The following is a 21219-nucleotide window of genomic DNA, read 5'->3' as shown; positions in this document are numbered from 1 at the left end:
TTGCATTGTGCTCGCGTAAGCCCCGCCGTCAGCTCCTTCCACTCCCTTGGGGAGACCCAGGATCCGGAGGTTCTTTCTCCTTGATCTGTTTTCCAGGACTTCAATCCTTTCGATGCACTTCTTATGGAGCGCCTCGTGCGTCTGCATTTTGACCGCTAGGCCCAGAATCTCGTCCTCGTTGTCCGTTACCTTCTGCTCCACCACTAGGAGCTCTATCTCCTGGGCCTTTTGTGTCTCTTTAAGCCCCTCGATTGCCTGTAGCATCGGGGCCAGCACCTCCTTTTTTAGCAGCTCCACACACCGTCTTAAAAATTCGTCCTGGTCCAGTCCCCATGTCGCCTGGGCTCCCTCCGACGCCATCTTGCTCCTTTCTTTCTTCTGCAGCTGCCCTCGAGGATTCTCTGAGATCTGGCCACCACCGCCGATATTTTTCTTTTCCACTGGGGGGGACTCCCTGTTGCCTCACCCCACACCGGGTTTCATCAAAAAAGAATTTCCCGTTGGGGCTCTTAAAAGAGCCCGAAGGTCCGTTTAAGCTGGAGCCGCCGAAACGTGCGGCTTAGCTGGTCATCGCCGCAACCGGAAGTCGCTATCTTATAACTGTGTCACGGCAGCACGGTGACGCAGTGGTTAGCACTGCTGCCTCACGGCGCCGAGGTCCCAGGTTCGATCCCAGCCCTGGGTCACTGTCCGTGTGGAGTTTGCATTCTCCCCATGTTTGCGTGGGTTTCGCCACCACAACCCAAAGATGTGCCTGGTTCGTCGATTGGCCATGCTAAATTGCCCCTTAATTGGAAAAAAATAAATTGTGTTCTCTAAAATTATTTAAAAAAATCTTATAACTGTGTCACAATCCAAGACATCTTGTAAATTATTCAGTCAAAGTGCTACAATGCAGTTTATACGGAGGCATTGAATAAACCCTCGCCTTTTCAAAGCTGCAATTGGAGGTGGCTACTACCGCACCATGGAGAACTATTGAGACTCATCCCTACTAGGGGTTTAACAAAATGAAAGTAGTCTTTTGTGGGATACAATTTTTGGTGGAATTACAATTTCCCATCCTAAATAATAGTGCCTTATGTTACATTCCTAGCTGGGCTGAAAAACTTGATCAACTGACACACAACTCAACCTCTGACCCAGAAGGATATCTTGGTCATCCAGTGAATGCATACAAACTCATGAAACGGCTGAACACTGATTGGCTAAAACTGGAAAGTTTGGTTCTGCAACAGACTTCAGATGGTAAGTAGCTTCCATTGGGATTTTCTTCTGTCTGAAGGAAAGGCAATGGGGGTATTATTTCCAGGGCATTCTTATTTTGGGGTATTCTTAACTATGTGGAGAGTGATAGCTATAAATTATGTGAGGTATATGGTATTGGGGATTATGTTATGTGATCAAAGCGATAATTAACACACATTAGGACAGATGCTAACTCTTTGCTGACAGTGAGACCATTTCCCTTGGCATCAAAATTCATTGAGGTTAACATTTAAGTGTTAGGGTCCAATGACATCATTCGGACCCTGCTGAATATTTTAATTACAGCCAGTGATGGAGGCTCCAGTAAAACCTGCCGACTGGCAGGATCATGGCTCGGAGAGGCCCAGGTAACTTGGTATTTACATTGTTTTTTAAAGGTTTCCATGTAGGCCAGGTGGAGCAGGAGTGCTCTTCCTGGCCTGACTAAAGGAAACTTTGGATCTCTGCTGCTCTGGCTTCCCATCTCCCTCCCTGCCCCTGAGTGCCCTCTGAACTGCCCCCCCAAATTAGAGATTTACTGCGAGGTTCCTGGTGCCAACCTCCTCATCATTCCCATCTGGATTTGGATGGAGTTCAATTGAAAACATTTAATAGTGGCCCGAGTGTGAAAATCCACCAGACCTTTCTATGCTGTAGGTCCGTCAATTTTCCCCCTGCCTTCAGACTCTGCCTGCTCCACTTGCACTTCCAGTTAAAATTGATGGTACGGTGTCAATTTTGTAATGTTCGATTTTTTACATATGTGAAATAAATGATGCATTTCACTTATTATGTGACCCTCAACTACGCCTGTCTTCAGAATCCAGATGGCCTACTTAAAATAACCTGCATTTGTGCAGGAGCTTTAAAATAAAACACATCCCAGGGTGCTTTGCAGAGAACAGATGAAAGGCCAATCGATACCGATTGGAGTCTAAATTAGAGGTGAAGAATAGTGAGGAGGCAGTGATGGAGAAAAGACCAGAAGGAAAAGACCAGTTCAAATTGTCAAATCTTTCAAGGCACACAAGACCAGTTTGGACGGGTTTAACTGTTGTCCTCCATTTCCAAGTTTTAATGGTTTTCCCTTTTTGTGAGGCGTGGAAAGAGACAATGACAGAGTCTCAGAGGGAGCGATTGGAACTGGAGACTAAAAACTTGAAGTGATAGATTTTGAGAAAGTTTTTCAAAGCTGGAAAGATTAAAAGAGGGACTTCTAAGTAATGTTAACATTTGTAAATCTAAATAATAAATAGTGGATGTTTCCCTATTAATTTGTATCGCTGAAACGTATTGAAGCAAATTACTGCGGATGCTGGAATCTGAAACGAAAGAGAAAATGTTGGAAAATCTCAGCAGGTCTGGCAGCATTTGTAGGGAGAGAAAAGAGCTGACGCTTTGAGTCCGATGACTCTTTGTCAAAGCTGCCAGACTGGCAGGATATATATACTGAAATGTATAGTGTGTTTTAAAAGGTATTCTGGTAGGCGGGGATGGCTCCTCGTGACTCAGGAGCTTTTCGAAGCTATAATATTGTTATTAATTGGAGATTTCTTGATAGAAACATCCTTCTATCAAGGATGTTTCTATCAAGAAATCTCCAATTAATAACATTATAGCTTCGCAAAGCTCCTGAATCACGAGGAGCCATCCCCGCCTACCAGAATACCATTGAAAACACACTATACATTTCAGTATATATATCCTGCCAGTCTATCAAGGATGTTTCTATCAAGAAATCTCCAATTAATAACAACATTATAGCTTCGAAAAGCTCCTGAGTCACGAGGAGCCATCCCCCGCCTACCAGAATACCATTTGAATATATTTGACAGACACTTCTGTGTTGGCACTGCAGTATTATACACTGGTGGAGTAACGGTTTGGTGGTAGCATTTCGGTCAGTCCTGAAAAGTTGCAGGTCATTGCAACCAAGGGTGCTCTTATATAAACATATTGTCATCCGGTGCTATCAGAGGGACATGGAGGATTCATCTGATGTCTCTAAATGCCACAATGCATCCCATGGTCAGAGCCCCAGGATTTCTTAATTTCTGTAGTTTACACATCAAAATATTTATTTATTTAAGTTCTGTTCCGATGCCAGTTGATGTTATAACTGACAGGAAGATCCCAGGATGAACCCCGGCTGAAAAAACAGCAACTATTACTTTTTTTACATAAACATGGAGGAACAGAGTCACAGGACCATTAATTCGTTTCAGCAACAAGAAAAAAACATGTTTTAAACAGAAAAAAATTGGATTATGATTTAATATACCTTTACTCCCCCCTTATCTGAGTAATTAAAAACAGGTTTTAGGATTAACATGGATTACAAAGTGCATCTTAATCTCCAATGGTTTGCTTGTCACTTGAGAGTTTCAAACTCCACTCCCAAAAACTTACATTAAAATATTCTCTCATAATTATGTTTCCCCTCAATGGTTTACATTCCAAAATCCAGGCTAGATTTCCAAATGACACTTTTAAACAAAGTTTCCACTCCACTTTTAACCGTGAATCCAGTCCAGGATTTTATACCAACCACTTTCGGATTTCTTCTGTCATAACTGCTTTTAGACAAACTCTGAGATCCAGCCACCGATTTCCACCATGTTCCACAGGCTGTAGTAAAATTTCACAAGGCTGAAAATAACTTCTGACTTATTTTTGGCACCTGAGCCTTCTTCTCAGCTTCACTGAACAGTGCTCATACTCATACTCCAGTCCGAGTGAAACAAAAAACCTTAAATCCTCTTAAGTGTTCCCGTACCAGTCTCCCCGAACAGGCGCCGGAATGTGGCGACTAGGGGCTTTTCACAGTAACTTCATTTGAAGCCTACTTGTGATAATAGGCGATTTTCATTTCATTTTTCATTTCATTTTCATACAGTTGTGAAATAAATCAACATCCATTCAAACCCCACATCAAAGATAGAAAATCCCACTATAACCTTATAAAACTCTTATACAAAGAAAACTCTCAGTCCCCTTCATAACTGTGTAAACAATCACCTGCTGAGCTCAATCCATTTGTGAGTTTTGAAATCAGCCAAAGATTCATTTTGTCGTAGTTGTGTCGTCAAATCATTAGAACTGAATACAATGGAACCTTTTGAAATCAAAGCGACAGGTTGTTTGGTATTTTCAAGCTACAGCGGATGGCCTGTCAATGAAAACAGATGGGTAATTTTCATCCAAGCTTCTGCAGTCTGGACTTTTAATTCCCCGTTGACAGCAGACTAGAAGAAAACTGCAGGGAACAGCAGTTTGTGCATGGCCTTCTTTGACTTCACAGAGGCCTTTGACACCATCAACCATGAAGGATTATGGAGCATCCTCCTCCATTTCAGCTGACAGAAAAAGTTTCTTACCATCCTCCCCCTGCTCAACGGTGGCATGCAAACTGTGATCCTGGCCAACAGATCCACCACATAACCAATTCACACTCACACTGGGGTCGAACGAGATTGTGTCACTGCCGTTCTTCTTGATTTTCCTTGCTACAATGCTCCACCTCACCCTCAGCAAGCTCCCCTCCGGAGTGGATCTAAATTACAGTAAACCAGGAATCTGTTCAACCTCTGCTGCCACTAGACAGATCCAAGGTCGTCCCATCCTCTGTCATTGAACTGCAGTGCACAGATGATATTTGCTTTTGCACATACTCAGAGGCTGAACTCCAGGACACCATCGACACATTCACCAAGGCATACAAGAGCATGGGCCTTGCACTAAAAATCCGCAAGCCAAAAATTCTCTTTCAACCTGCCCCTGCCACCGCACTGCCATCCAGTCATCAAAATTCAGGTCGAGGCCTTGGACAATATGGACCACTTTCCATACATTGGGAGCCTACTGACAACAAGGTCAGACATTGACTACGAAGCTTCAGCATCTCCTTCAAAGAGTCAGCAAAGCCTTCGGCCGCGTCTGGTCTATAGAGCAGTGTGATACTTGTCCTCCAATATGGCTCAGGGATGTGGACGGTGTACAGCAGGCATCTCAAAACCCTGGAGAGAACTACCACCAGCACTGCCTCTGCAAGATCTTCTAAATTGTGACGAATACAAGATTTTAGATATATTGGATGATAAACACTTGGCAATTCAAGAGTTAAAAACCTTGGTTCGCATGTTTGACCACAATAGTCATGTTTTTAAAAGAATCTTGTTTTGAAAGACCAGTAAGCTTTTAGAAGCCAAAGTCAGGGGTGAACTAGCTGGATGGATTCAGAATTGGCTTGGACATAGAAGACAGAGGGTAGCAGTGGAAGGGTGTTTTTCCGAATGGAGGTCTGTAACTAGTGCTGTTCCACAGGGATCAGTACTGGGTCCTCTGCTCTTTGTAATATATATAAATGACTTGGAAGAAAACATAGCGGGTCTGATTAGCAAGTTTGCGAATGATACTAAGATTGCGGGAGTTGCGGATAGTGATGAAGATTGTCAGAGAATATAACAGGATATAAGTAGGCTGCAAAATTGGGCAGAGAAATGGCAGATGGAATTTAACCCGGACAAATGCGAGGTGATGCATTTTGGTAGATCCAATTCAGGTGGGAGCTATAAAATACATGGCAGAACCGTCAGGAGCATAGAGACACAGAGATCTGGGCCTGCAGGTCCACAGATCCTCAAAAGTGACAGCACTGGTGGAAATGGTGGTAAAGAAAGCATATTGCCTTCAGAGGACGGAGTATTGAATATAAATGCTCGAAAATTACATTACAATTGTATAGAACGTTGGTTAGGCCACATTTGGAATACTGTGTCCAATTCTGGTCACCACACTCCCAGAAGGACGTGGAAGCTTTGGAAAGAATACAGAAAAGGTTTACCAGGATGTTGTCTGGTATGGAGGGTATTAGGTATAAGGAGAGATTGAATAAACTGGGGTTGTTCTCCCTCGAGAGACGGAGGCTGAGGGGCAACCTGATAGAAGTTTATAAAATTATTAGGGGTATAGATATGGTAAACAGTTGGAGGCTTTTTCCCAGGGTGGAAATGACAATTACAAGGGGGCACAAGTTCAAGGTGATGGGGGAAAGGTTAGTGGAGATGTGCGGGGGAAGTTTTTTACACAGAGGATGGTGGTGGGCTGGAATGCACTGCCAAGTGAGGTGGTTGAGGTAGATACGTTAGCGACCTTAAGGCTTATCTGGATAGGCAAATGAACAGACGGGGTATAGAAGGATACATGCGGTTGATCTAGATAGGATACGTGACCGGCGCAGGCTTGGAGGGCCGAATGGCCTGTTCCTGTGTTGTGTTCTTTGTTTGTTCCCACCCCACCCCACATCACTTCTCCTCCAAGGTTCACAAGGTTATTTCGCTGGTGCAATTCTCACATGCTTCCAAATCCCTCCCATCACAATCAAAATATCATGGCGGGGGTGGGGTTATGAAATTCTAATTTCTCCGAGGTCTTCACAATGGTGACATGGACGTCACAGGACCTGCGGGGTTGTGACCCAACATAATTCCCGCCAAGGAAAATATGGTGTGGATCAGGAATGAAGGGATAAGTTTGAAATTGCAGACACAGAGGCGTCCTGTTATTAAGTGCTGACTCATTTCCAGCAATTGCAAGAAGGGAACATCTGGCCCTGAAGTTTGCTGGAGGAGGCAACTTCCCATGCTGGCTCTTTTAACAAAACTGTCCAATTTAGGCTCACGCCCCAACCTTTTCCTCAGAGCCCCGAAAATGATTTTTTTTTAAACATATGGCTAATTGCCTTTTGAAACTTCCAATGGAATCTAATTCCACTTACGGAGAGAGCAAAAATATTCCTTATTTCCCCTCGATTCTCCCGTTTGGTCATATATCCTATTGTTTTTCCTTTCCTCAACATTTTATACACACAAAGTCTAGATTATGTCAAATTGCACCCATTCCACTCAACTAATCCATTTTAATCGGCTTGTGCCAGTATTAAAACTTGTGGCTGAGACAAGCTATTGTGACATTAAGGAATTCCAGGTTGGCAAAATCAGCCGATTTCACCCAGGATCTGTTTATACCCTTTTCATCGAGGGGGGTGGGGGGAAAGCAAGAAGCCTGATTAAATTTTACCTTCTTTTATTTCCTGGTCTAAGGAAAACTACTCCGGCTATCGTCAGTTAACTTAACATAGGCTGCCGTCTGATTCTCGGGCTCCAGGTATGGTTGCACTGTTCATCAAGTGATACTATCTGATATGTGACTGTTGGACAGCTGTACCTACCTTTTTCTGGTTTTGTAAGTAACTTGGCAGCATTATGTTAAATCATACATTCATGAGGAGTGTTGTTCAACTATTTGACTTTTATTTTTGGAAGTTCTCAGAATTGTATTTCTTTTCTGTTGCATGGTAGTGTTCATTGCTAATCTCTCGATCCAGCGGGAGAACTTTCCCACGGATGAAGATGAGAGTGGCGCGGCGAAGGCTCTCTTGCGTTTGCAGGACACCTACAGACTGGATTCGGAAAGTATATCCAAGGGCAGGCTGCCAGGTACACAGAACAGCAGAATATGGGTTAATGTTGACACAATGTGGAAAGCTGGACTTGTATTCAGCTGCCTCTGCTTTACTTGAATTTGAAATTTGCGTCAGTAAGATTCTGCTGAATTTTCCACCTTGGGTAGGCTGGAACCACAATACATTTGTGTAACAACCAAAAAATGGCGAGTTCCCTATCGGCAGTGCTGGGAAGAAAATTACAGTAAGTAAGGTGATTCTGTAGAGAAAAGGAGAAAGAAAATTGAATATGTACTGCCCTCTTAGTAGCCACCGAGGGCCGAATTTTCCCACTGGTGTCAGGAACTCAATGAAAAGCCAAAACTCACATTTGCCCCTCGCTCCCTTGCAGAAACTAAAGAAAATCTAAACAACACAGATTTTCAGTTTTTTACAAGCCCCTGACACCACTGGTATCTAGGACCAGCACCCCAGCACAATCTGACAGAAAGTGGCTAATTAAGATCGCATATCTGTGTTTGTAGTCCAATTAAGGGCAGAATGTGGAAAAGCGACATGGAGGCCGAATCGGGTGGCCAGCAGCCACATTGGGAGAAGTGTGCACTGCTCAGGGAGAAAGGGGACCATGTGGGTGCCTCATAACAGAGGCACTCTTGGATTCCAGCTGCGAATTTAAAAATAAAAAAGAGCTGTTAGTGTCATCAGTTTGGAAGGAGAAACCCCCTTCAACACGATCAATTATGGCCACGACTGTGACCGTTTCAACTTTGCTTCTTCATTAGGGCATTGAGAGGAGTGTCCGATGGTGCCCACCAGGCCTGCCGCATGTCCTAAACATCAACAATATCTTTGAAATATTTCTTAGCCTATTGATTGATCGGCAGTAGAGAGATAAATCCAAAAGCGGTAGATGAATCAGACATACACCATTTACGCTGTTGTCAACCCAGCTGATTCAAGTAGTGCACAGATGTTTCCATGAACAATGAAACACAATATTGTTTTGCAATTTTTTTGTTCCTGGGAGGAAGTTAACAATAATAATCTTTTATTAGTGTCACAAATAGGCTTACATTAACACGGCGATGAAGTTACTGTGAAGCCTAGGAGGTAAATCTGAGCATTGGCTTTTCAAAATGCCTTAGACTCCTCTGCAGTTTCTCATATACTTTGATGATTCGGCAGAAAAAAGACAAAAAAGAACGGTATTAGTCGGGGAAATGATAAACATATTGGGGGCGATTCTCCAAAATGGAGATAAGTGTTCGCGCCGTCGTGAACGGCGTCGCGTTTCACAATGGTGCAAAACGGGCATGGGGACGACCGATTCTGTCCCCCACAGGGGGCCAGCACAGCGATGGAGCGGTTCACGCCGCTCCAGCCTCCCTTCCCGGCGCCAAATGGGTGCCGCGCCAACCTGCGCATGCGCAGTTGTGCCGCGCCAACCTGCGCATGCGCGGAGGACTTCTTCAGCGCCCCGGCTCCTAAGCAACATGGCGTAGCGGTTCAAGCGCCAGCTGCGCAACAAAGTAGGCCCGACGGGATAGAGGCCGGCCCGCCAATCGGTGGGCCCCGATCGCGGGCTAGACCCCATCGGAGGCCCCCCCCAGTGAAGGAGAGCTTTTCCCCGCCTCTCAGGCCACCCCCCGACCCTTTGCGCAGAGTTCACGCCGGCAGCGACCAGGGGTGAACGGCGCCGGTGGGACTCTGCTTTTTCCGCGCGGCCGCTCGGCCCATCTGGACCGGAGAATCGACGGCCCCGCCGATTCCAGCGGCCCGCAGCCGGCGCCGCATCAAACGCAGCGCCGCAAATGGCGCCGATTCTCCGCACCTCGGAGAATCGCGCACCGCGTCGGGGCGCCGTGACGTGGTTGCGGCAATCCTCCAGCCCCGCGCGGGGCTCGGAGAATCGCGCCGGCGGTATTCTCCAGTTAACCAGCCACGTGTTTCTCGGTAGTGCGCCGTCTGCTGCCGATGGGATTCTCTGCCCCTATTGCTGTCAACAGCGATTCCCATTGAAGCCATCCCATGCTGTCGGGAAACCCGTGAGTGCGATTGCGCTGCCGGAGGGACCAGAGAATCTCACTGCCAGCAAATGGCTGGAGAATTCTGGCCATTGTGACAGGAAGAGACAGAGTACAAACCTGAGAATAAATCAGCAGATAAAGCTAGATGTTGCAAAAATAATAAAAGGACAAAACTAAAGGCTCTGCAATTGAATACATGTCGCATTCTTTAAAAAAAAAGAAACAATTTGTTGGGGTGTTGTGCAGGCCCCCTAAGAGTAATCACATGGTAGGATGGAGTATAAAGGAGGAATAAAATGGAAACTTGTCAGAAAGATATGTTGATTAATCATGGGGGTTTTCGGGGTGTTGTACAGGCCCCCTAAGAGTAATCGCATGGTAGGATGGAGTTTAAAGGAGAAATAAAATGGAAGCTTGCCAGAAAGATAAGCTGATTAATCATGGGGGTTTTACTCTACATACTCTATCGTGGAAAAATCAGATTGGTTCAGGCAGCCTCGATGCGGAATTCCTAAAATGCTTTTGGGATAATTTCTTAGAACAGCAGAGATAGGTTGAGGATAGGTGAATAGAGATGCAGTGGCAAACATTCAAATGGATAGACAGATGATACGCTTTAGGAGCTGAAGAAGGTCATCGGCCTCTCGATCCTATTCTGCCTTTCAATTAGATCGTGGCTGATCAGATTGTACCTCAACTTCACATTCTCGCATACCCCCGATAACGTTTATCCCTCACATTCCCACGTACCCCCGATAACGTTTATCCCTCACATTCCCACCTACTCCTGATAGCGTTTATCCCTCACATTCCCACCGACACCCGATAGCGTTTATCCCTCCCATTCCCACCTACCCCCGATAGCGTTCTTCCCACACGTTCCCACCTACCCCATTAGCGTTTATCCCACACGTTCCCACCTACACCCGATAGCGTTTATCCCACACGTTCCCACCTACACCCGATAGCGTTTATCCCACACGTTCCCACCTACACCCGATAGCGTTTATCCCACACGTCCCCACCTACCCCCGATAACGTTTATCCCACACGTTCCCACCTACACCCGATAGCGTTTATCCCTCACATTCCCACCTACACCCGATAGCGTTTATCCCACACGTTCCCACCTACACTCGATAGCGTTTATCCCTCACACTCCCACCTACACCCGATAGCATTTATCCCACACGTTCCCACCTACACCCGATAGCGTTTATCCCACACGTTCCCACCTACACCCGATAGCGTTTATCCCTCACACTCCCACCTACCACCGATAGCCTGTATCCCACACGTTCCCACCTACCCCCGATAGCGTTTATCCCTCACATTCCTACCTACCCCTGATAGCGTTTATCGCTCACATTCCCACCTGCCCCCGATAGTGTTCATCCCTCACACTCCCACCTACCCCCGATAGCGTTTATCCCACACGTTCCCACCTACCCCCGATAGTGTATATCCCTCACATTCCCACCTACCCCCGATAGCCTTTATCCCACACGTTCCCACATACCCCCGATAGTGTTTATCCCACACGTTCCCACCTACCCCCGATAGCGTTTATCCCTCACATTCCCACCTACCCCGATAGCGTTTATCCCACACGTCCCCACCTACCCCCGATAACGTTTATCCCTCACATTCCCACCTATGCCCGATAGCGTTTATCCCACACGTTCCCACATACCCCCGATAGCGTTTAGCCCACACGTTCCCACCTACGCCCGATAGCATTTATCCCACACGTTCCCACCTACACCCGATAGCGTTTATCCCACACGTTCCCACCTACCCCCGATAGCGTTTATCCCTCACATTCCCACCTACCCCGATAGCGTTTATCCCACACGTTCCCACATACCCCCGATAGCGTTTAGCTCACACGTTCCCACCTACGCCCGATAGCGTTTATCCCACACGTTCCCACCTACACCCGATAGCGTTTATCCCACACATTCCCACCTATACCCGATAGCGTTTATCCCTCACATTCCCACCTGCCCCCGATAGTGTTCATCCCTCACACTCCCACCTACCCCCGATAGCGTTTATCCCACACGTTCCCACCTACCCCCGATAGTGTATATCCCTCACATTCCCACCTACCCCCGATAGCCTTTATCCCACACGTTCCCACATACCCCCGATAGTGTTTAGCCCACACGTTCCCACCTACCCCCGATAGCGTTTATCCCTCACATTCCCACCTACCCCCGATAGCGTTTATCCCACACGTTCCTACATACCCCCGATAGCCTTTAGCCCACACGTTCCCACCTACCCCCGATAACGTTTATCCCACACGTTCCCACCTACACCCGATAGCCTTTCTCCCACACGTTCCCACCTACCCCCGATAACGTTTATCCCACACGTTCCCACCTACCCCCGATAGCGTTTATCCCTCACATTCCTACCTACCCCCAATAGCGTTTATCCCTCACATTCCCACCTGCCCCCGATAGTGTTCATCCCTCACACTCCCACCTACCCCCGATAGCGTTTATCCCACACGTTCCCACCTACCCCCAATAGCGTATATCCCTCACATTCCCACCTACCCCCGATAACGTTTATCCCTCACATTCCCACCTACTTCCGATAGCGTTTATCCCTCACGTTCCCACCTACCCCCTATAGCGCATATCCCTCACATTCCCACCTACCCCGATAGCGTTTATCCCTCATGTTCCCACCTGCCCCCGATAGCGTATATCCCTCACATTCCCACCTACCCCGATAGCGTATATCCCTCACATTCCCACCTACCTCCGATAACGTTTATCCCTCACATTCCCACCTACCGTCGATAACTTTTATCCCTCACATTCCCACCTACCCCCAATTATGGGGGCGATTCTCCTGTATGGAGGCCAAGTGTTCGCGCCGTCGTGAATGCTGTTGCGTTTCACGACGGCGCGAACAGGGTCCGGGCGCAACCTATTCTGGCCCCCACAGGGGGCCAGCATGGCGCTAGAGCAGTTCGCGCCATCCTGCGCATGCGCGGGGAAAGTCTTACGCACGCCGGCCCCTCACCAACATGGCGCGGTGTTCTGGGGCTGCGCACGGAAGGAGGTAGGCCCGGGGGGGGGGGGGGAGAGGCCGGCCCGCCGATCGATGGGCCCCGATCGCGGGTGAGACCCCATCGGGGGCCACTCCGGTGAAGGAGCCCCCCTCTCTCCCCCACAGGACGCCCCCCCCAGCGTTCCCGCCGGCAGCGACCAGGGGGGACAGCGCCGGCGGGAACCTGTCGTGTCGTAACCGCCGCTCGGCCCATCTGGGCCGGAGAATCGCTGCTCGCCGGTTCTCCGAGCAGCCCGTTGCGAATCGCGCGCCGCTGGTTTCCGGGGGTTGGGAGAATCGCGTGCGGGGGTCGGGGCGGCATGGCACGATTCGCGCAGCGCCCCGGCGATTCTCCCACCCGGCGCGGGGGGGGGGTGAGAATAGCGCCCAATGTTTATCCCTCACATTCCCAACTACCCCGATAATGTTTATCCCTCACATTCTTACCTACCCCTGATAACATTTATCCCTCACATTCCCACCTACTCCCCATAACATTTATCCTTTTCCTTGTCAATAACCTATCTAGCTCTGCCTATGCCTACCACATATTTAATAATAATAATCTTTATTCGTGCCACAAGTAGGCTTACGTTAACACTGCAATGAAGCTAGTGGGGGGCAGAGTAGCACAGTGATAGCACAATTACTTCACAGATGGCATGGATAGACGAATGGCTGACAGACAAAAGGCAGAGACTGGGGATAAAGGGGTCCCGTCTATGATAATCTATGTTGGGCAGCATGGTAGCACATGTGGTTAGCACTGTGGCTTCACAATGCCAGGATCCCAGGTACGAGTCCCTGCTGGGTCACTGTCTGTGCAGAATTTGCATGTTCTCCCCGTGTCTGTGTAGGTTTCCTCCTGGTGCTCCGGTTTCCTCCCACAGTCCAAAGATGTACAGGTTAGGTGGATTGGCCATGCTAAATTGCCCTTAGTGTCCAAAAAGGTTAGGAGGTGTTATTGGGTTATGGGGATAGGGTAGAAGTAAGGGCTTAAGTGGGTCGGTGCAGACTCGATGGGCCGAATGGCCTCCTTCTGCACTGTATGTTCTATGTTTTCAGGATGGCAGCCGGGTGTTCCACAGGGGTTAGTGTTGGGACCATAGCTATTCACGATATACATTAATGATCTGGAAGAAGGGACTGAGGGCATTGTTGCTATGTTTGCATCTGATACAAAGATATGTAGAGGGACAGATTGTGTTGAAGAAGCAGGGAGGCTGCTGAAGGACCTGGACAGGCTACGAGAGTGGGCAAAGAAGTGGCAGATGGAATACAATGTGGAAAAGTGTGAGGTTATGCATTTGGTCGGTAGAATAAAGGCATAGACTGTTTTCTAAATGGGAAAATACTTTGGAAATCAGAAGCACAAAGGGACTTAGAGCCTGATTTAGCACAGTGGACTAAATAGCTGGCTTGTAAAGCAGAACAAGGCCAGCAGCGCGGGTTCAATTCCCGTACCAGCCTCCCCGAACACGCGCCAGAATGTGGCGACTAGGGACTTTAACCTATCTAGCTCACAGTAACTTCATTTGAAGCCTACATGTGACAACAAGCCTTTTTCATTCATTCATTTTCATTTCATTCATTTCAGGAGTCCTAGTTCAGGATTCTCTTGAGGTTAACGTACAGGTTCAGTTGGCAGGAAGGCAAATGCAATATTAGCATTCATGTCAAGAGGGCTATAATACAAGAGCAGGGATGTACTTCTGAGGATGTATAAAGCTCTGGTCAGACCCCATTTGGAATATTGTGAGCACCTTTGGGCCCGGTATCTAAGGAAGGATGAGCTGGCCTTGGAGAAGGTCCAGAAGAGGTTCACAAGAATGATCACCGGAATGAAGGGTTTGTCATATGAGGAGCGGTTGAGGATTCTGGGTCTGTATTCGATGAAGTTTAGAAGGATAAGAGGGGGTCTCACTGAAACGTACAGAATACTGAGATGCCTGGATAGAGTGAACGTGTGGACTATGTTTCCACTAGTAGGAGAAACTAGAACCCAAGGTCACAGCCCCAGACTGAAGGGACGATCCTTTTAACTGAGATGAGGAGGAATATTTTCAGCCAGAGGGTGGTGAATCTGTGAAACTCATACCGCAGAAGGCTGTGGAGGCCAAGTCACTGAGTGTCATTAAGACAGACATAGATAGGTTCTTGATTCATAAGGGGATGAGGGGTTATGGGGAGAAGTCAGGAGAATGGAGATGAGAAAAATATCAGCCATGATTGAATGGTGGAGCAGACCCGATGGGCTGAATGGCCTAATGCTGCTCGTATGTCTTATGACCTTAAACTCCAGCGATACAAGAGCCTGTTCAATCTTTCCTCATGAGATAACCATCCCCTTCCAAGTATTAGTTTAGTAAACCTTCTCTGAACTGCTTCCAATACATTTACAATCTTCCTTAAATAAGGAGACCAATAATCTACGCAGTCCTCCAGATGTGGCCTCACCAATACCCTGTACAACTGAAGAGTGGGAGTGATGTACAGGTCCCCTATTAGTAGCCACACTGTAGGATGGAGTATACAGGAAGAAAAAATGGGAGCTTGTCAGAAAGGTACAGTGATATTTTAGAACAAATGATCCATTCAAACGAGAAAGAAAAATTCCAAGGGGAGGACCCATCATCTGTGGTTACCAAAAAATGTTAAAGATAGTATCAAGCTTACAGAAAAAGCATATAATTGTGTAAAAATGGGTGGCAGGTCAGAAGATTGAACAGAATATAAAAAGGGCTAATTGTGTCGGTACCTCAAGTCATTCGGAAAGTTAATAGAATTCTTATAATAGAAACTTATAGTTTATTGCGAGGGAAATTGATTGCAAAACAAGGGAGGTCATATGCATCATGTATTCAGGGCATTAGAGTGCTGTGTACAGTATTTGTTTTCTTATTCAAGGAACGATGGAAATGCATTGCAAGCAGTTCAGAAAAAGTTTAATGGACAAACTCCTGGAATGGGTGGGTTGCCCTAAGAGGCAGGGTTGGCCAGGCTAGGCTTGTATTTGCTGGAGTTTAGAAGAGTAAGAGGTGACTTGATTGAAACACATAAGACCCTGAGAGGTCTTGTCAGGGTTGATGTGAAGAGGATCAAGAACTAGGGGTCACTGTTTACAAATAATGGGTCTCCCATTTAGGACAGAGCTGGGTAGATTTTCTTTCTGTCAGAGTCTTTGGAATTCTCTTCCTCAAATGGTGGTGGAAACAAAGAGCCTTTGAATATTTTTAAGCGAGAGGTGTATCGATTCTTGATGATCAAATGGGTGAAAGGTTATTAGGGGCAAGTAGGAATGTGAAGTTGAGCTACAATCTGATCAGCTGTGCTCTTATTTAATGGCTGAGTGGCCTAAACGTATGCTCATATGTAAATAGTGGTTCCTTAAGATTGTATTTTATGAATACATTTGATGTTGGTTTATCTATACGGCTCTCTGTAATCTCCACTCCTCAAACTCTGGCTTTTTGCACATTCCTGGTTTTAATCATTTCACCATTGCTGTCGATTTCTTCAGCTACCTCGGCCTGAAAGTCCCCACCTAAACCACTCCACCTCTTTTACAATGCTGGTTAAGATCTACCTTTTTACCCAAGCTTTTACTCACCCATTTTAATATCTCATTACCTTGTTCAGTGCCAGATCTTTGGTAAAAGTCTTGTGTTACACCTTGGGACTTTAAAGGTGCTGCATAAATGCAGGCTTTTGTTGATACTTCATACAGTTGCCAACTTTCCTTTGCAGGTGCACAGCACGTGAGCACTCTGTCTGTCGAGGATTGTTTTGAGCTGGGGAAGATAGCATACAGTGATGGCGATTACTACCACACTGTACTGTGGATGCAGCAAACCCTCAAGCAGCTGGAAGAAGGGGAGGCCAGTCCCGTAACACAGGCCGAAGCACTGGACTACCTCAGCTACTCTGTGTACCAAATGGGCGACATGCATCGTGCTGTTGATCTGACAAAGCGCCTAATTGCTATCGGTAAGAATACAGATTTACTTAGACACTAGAAGGGTATGGTAGCACTGTAATTCTTTTAGTGGACCAGTGACCCAGAAGCCCAGACTGAGAATACAGCGAACAGGAGTTCAAATCGCACCATGGCAGTTTGAAAATCAAAATTGAGTTTGACTAAAATCTGAGAAGGGAATCCAGCCTCCCCTGCACCCTATCACAAACCTCCGCTTTGTTCTTTTTCATAGAAACATCGGATTTAGGAGCAGGAGTAGGCCATTCAGCCCCTCAAACCTGCTCCACCATTCTATAAAATCATGGTGAATTTAGTCGTGGCCTCAACTTAACTTTCCGATCTTCCCCTCCCATAACCCTTGGCTCCCTTGTCCATCTACCAAACTCAACCTTCAATAAATTCAATGACCAGCCTTCGCTGGGAAGAAAGTTCCACAAACTAATGACCCTCTGAGCAAAAATAAATTCTCCATATTTCCATCTTGTGATAACATGGAGCCTTTAAGCGGTGATTCCTTGCAGACCGACTCAGAACCTATCATGCATGAGTGTGCGAACCCCGACTAATGAGATAAAAGCACAGGTCCCTGGGAGAGGGTGCAGTGTGGACCCGAGGGACGTAGGGTGAAGACTTCTTTCAGAGACCTCTGTACCTGTGTATAGTTGACCTTTCCTTTGTTCTTAATAAACCCGTTTTGTCTATACAAGAAGCCTCTGCAACATTGCCTCAAGTCATCACATAGGCGACGAGTATAAATTGGACAACAATCGCAAGCTAACGTGAGTCTCAGAATTTGGGGGGGAAGGGGTTACATCGGAAGCCTCCAAGGAAAAAAAGAACTAAGTCATCGAAAAGTAGTGAGTAAAAACCACCTATAATTGGGAAACTCAATCCGCTCAACCACAGACAGGAGCCAATATGTCAAGTGGCTCTGGTATCTCTTTACCGCCAACGCAATCACCGGGAAGATGAGAAAAAGGTAATTTTGTGTACAGTTTGTGGGCCCTAAACATGTGATCTAACTGGAAACAAAATCTATATCTGGTTTTGAGCATGTTTAGCAGGGTGTTCCTGAGTGACCGCCATGCTAAGAAACACCCCACTATTCAACAGCACTTTGCCATTTTGTTTGGCCTCCGGGAGTTTCTCTCCGCCGAGGCCACACTTAGAGTCAGGAAAAGCTCCTCGCAAATCAAGGCGCTATTTTGTCTGACTGCCCTGATCTTTCTCTCCCACCCCCCCCACCCCTTTCAAACTACCCCATAGTTTCCTCCCCCGCCCCCCCCCGCTTTCAATCCGCCCCCTCCCCCTCAACATCGGGGAGCCCCCTCACTTCCTCCACCTGGTAAGGCTCCCGGGCCTGATCCCTGGCAATGCCAACCTGTCACAAGGGCACTGCCACCCTGGAAATGCCCCTGCCAGCCTGACGGTGCCTGGGGGAGTGCCAGGGTGACACCCTTCCCTTTCCCCAACCACCCAGGGTTCTCCATAGGCTTGGGAGACTGCCCCAGGTGCCATCATGACTGGTCCGCGTATACATTCACGGGATTCCCCGGTGCCCAGGATATAATGGCGATGTCTCCCAGGCGCTGTCATTATGTTCTGGGCACCGGAGAATCCTATGAACGTATATTGAAATGAGCCTAATGGTTAATTTGCACATGCTGATCTGGATCACGTTCAGTGAAGGTGAGTTCCAGATCGCGACATCTCACGACGCTCCGTTAAATCTTGCGAGGCATTTCGAGCATTCAAATTTTGCAAGAGGCCTCTCACGAGATTCAACAGCTTCATCGCAACGCTAAGTCAGGGACGACAAGCCTGTTAAATTGTGCCCACAATCTCATAAGAAATTTGAAGTCCCTGGAGTCTCCTGACATAAAAATATTTGACCAATTGGTGATGCCTGTGAAGGAGAACTTCAACACCGAACCTTCCATAATAGCCCACCACAGGTTTAATTTGGCTGTCAGAGACCCAGGAGAGACGATTTCAGCTGTCGTTGTTAGGCTCCCTCAAATGGCCAAACACTGTGAATTCGGCACGGCGTTGAGCAACATACTGTGCGACCGCCTGGTCTGCGGCTGCAAAAACTTTCAAGTGCGGAGAAAACTGCTGGCTGACATTTCCCTGGATAAAGCGATTGAAATACCCCAAGCAACCGAATGTGCTGAGACGGGCACGTTGGAATCTCAATGCATGCGGGAGGGTGAGGTAAACAAACTGGAGTAGTGTTGTTGCACGGCGCGCATCCAAGTCAACAAATATAGAGGAAGTTCAGCCATGAGTCCAGGAGCAGGATCATAGTCACAAGTCAAGAAGAAAAATGGGCCATGAACCCAGGAATTATGATAAATGATATAGGTGCAGGGGAAATCTCCCCCAGGAAATGTGTCACTGTAGAGAATTCATCTGTTTTAGGTGTAACACGAAGGGCCGCATTCAAACATGTTGCCATGCCAGGTAGTCTTAAAAAAAATGACTACAGTGAATAAAGTGGAGAAGAACTCTGAAGAAGAATAGAGACTGAATATGGTGAATGTAAACAAAACAGCCCCAACAGAAATTAATCTCGTGGTCAACGGGCGTCATTAAGCATGGAAGTCAACACGGACATTGGCCATGGTTGTGGGTGAATAAACATTCAAATACCTTTGAGGAGGTGTTCAGCCTTTGAGCCTGAGCCATATAACCACCACTTACATGGGGAGACCTTGAAGATTTTAGGTACAACCATGGCACCATTGTGGTATCAGCAACAGGATGGCCAGTTATCCACGATCTTCATGGAGGGGCAACAGCCAAGCCTCATGGGGCAACATTGGCTGTGCTAAATCAAGCTAAACTGGTTAGAGATTTTCAAGATATTAGATGATGTTTTCTCAGTTTTCAGAGTGGGCAGTCTCCATCGTTCCTATTTTAAAACCAGACCGCTCTGTCAGAATCTGCGACGACTATGAACTTACGATTAATCAAGTGGCCCAATTTGACAAATGTCCAATTCCCCGGAGAGAAGACCTTTGTGCGAAATTGGTGGGGGGAGGGGTTCATGCACACAAAACTTAACATAAGCTACACTTATTGAAATTGGAACCGAACGAGGATTCCTGGAAGTATGCGACCATTAATGCACACAAAGGCCTTTTGATTCCACCGTTTGGGTACTATTCTGCTTGTACAATATTTCAACGCACAATGGAATATCTGCTCCAAGGCATCCTGAAGGTTATGGTCTACCTGAATGATGTTTTAGTGACAGGAACATCTCACGAAGAGCATTTGGCCAGCTTAGATGTTCTGAGAAGATTCTGAGACACCAGTCATCAGATTGAAGCAAGAAAAGTGTTCATTCCAGGCCAGCGAGGTCACATACAAAGGATTCAAAGTGGAATCAAAAGGCCTGTACCTTCTTGAGGGCAAGGTGTGGGCTATAAAGGACGTTCCTGCATCAAAGAACTAAAATCATTTTTAGAAATGGTAAACTACTTTGGTCAGTTCATCCGCAATTTGGCAAATACAGTGGTCCCACTGCACCTTTTGAAGAAGCACCTGCATTGGCATCGGAAGGAACCACAAGAACCAGTCTTCCACCAGGTTAAACAGGCTCCACAGTCATCCAGCTCGTAAATCTCCTTCTCTCCAAGCAAACAATCATCCTGACCTGCGACACATCGCCTTGTGGAATAGGGGCAGTCCTGTCCCATAAGATGGGGGACGAATCAAATAGGTCCATCATCTTTGCATCCTGAACTCCCACCAATGCAAAAGGAAGTGTGCAGAGATTGGAAAAGAAAGCCTCACTGTAATTTACAGTGTGGAGAAATTCTACCAGTATGTGTACGGCAGCCATTTCCCCATTCTAACAGACCACAGGCCACTGCTGGGGTTCCCCCATGAGGAGAAACCAATTCTTTCAATTGCTTCTTCCAGGTGGGCGCTCCTATAGCCAGCCCATAGCTACATTTTCCAGCATAAGCCAGGGACACACATCTCAAATGTCGATGCCCTGAGCTGGCTACCACTTCCCCAAAATTTGACACCGCCACCAGTAGCAAAAGCAATAGTCCTTGCGATAAATTCTCTGGACATTTGCCGGTCTCAGAAATCCACATCAGAAACTGGACTCAACACGATCCAGTCCTCTCGAAGGTGAAGTGAATGTTCCTGCATCACAACAAGTCAGATCAGCTCTGGCCCTACCACAGTGGCTCAGTGGAATTGTCACTGGACTACTAATCCAGAAACCCAGAATCATGCTCTGGGGACCTGGGTTTGAATCCTGCCATGGCAGATGGTGAAATTTGAATTCAATGAAAATGTGAAATTAAAAGTCTAAAGGTGACTGAGAAACCATTGTCGATTGTTGTAAACACCCATCTGGTTCACTGGTGTCCTTTAGGGAAGGAAATCTGTTGTCCTTACCTGGTCTGGCCTAC

General features: G+C 46.9%; 1 protein-coding gene across 7 annotated transcripts in view; it reads left to right on the top strand.

Moving 5' to 3' along the window:
* The window catches only part of LOC140427113 (prolyl 4-hydroxylase subunit alpha-2-like), a 195791-nt gene that overhangs the window by 110582 nt on the left and 63990 nt on the right, over window positions 1–21219 (top strand). For 5 of the 7 annotated variants that reach the window (XM_072512638.1, XM_072512640.1, XM_072512637.1 and 2 more), the window contains exons 4-6: window positions 1097–1248; window positions 7608–7745; window positions 16555–16794. In XM_072512638.1, coding sequence (XP_072368739.1) covers window positions 1097–1248; window positions 7608–7745; window positions 16555–16794 — 530 coding nt within the window. The remainder of the gene's footprint in view (window positions 1–1096; window positions 1249–7607; window positions 7746–16554; window positions 16795–21219) is intronic. The other 2 variants (XM_072512642.1, XM_072512643.1) reach the window with 1 other exon arrangement.

Source organism: Scyliorhinus torazame, chromosome 7 (genome assembly GCF_047496885.1).
Source record: "Scyliorhinus torazame isolate Kashiwa2021f chromosome 7, sScyTor2.1, whole genome shotgun sequence".
NCBI lineage: Eukaryota > Metazoa > Chordata > Chondrichthyes > Carcharhiniformes > Scyliorhinidae > Scyliorhinus > Scyliorhinus torazame.
Note: the sequence above shows the minus strand (reverse complement) of the source record. Positions and strands in the feature narration are given on the sequence as shown.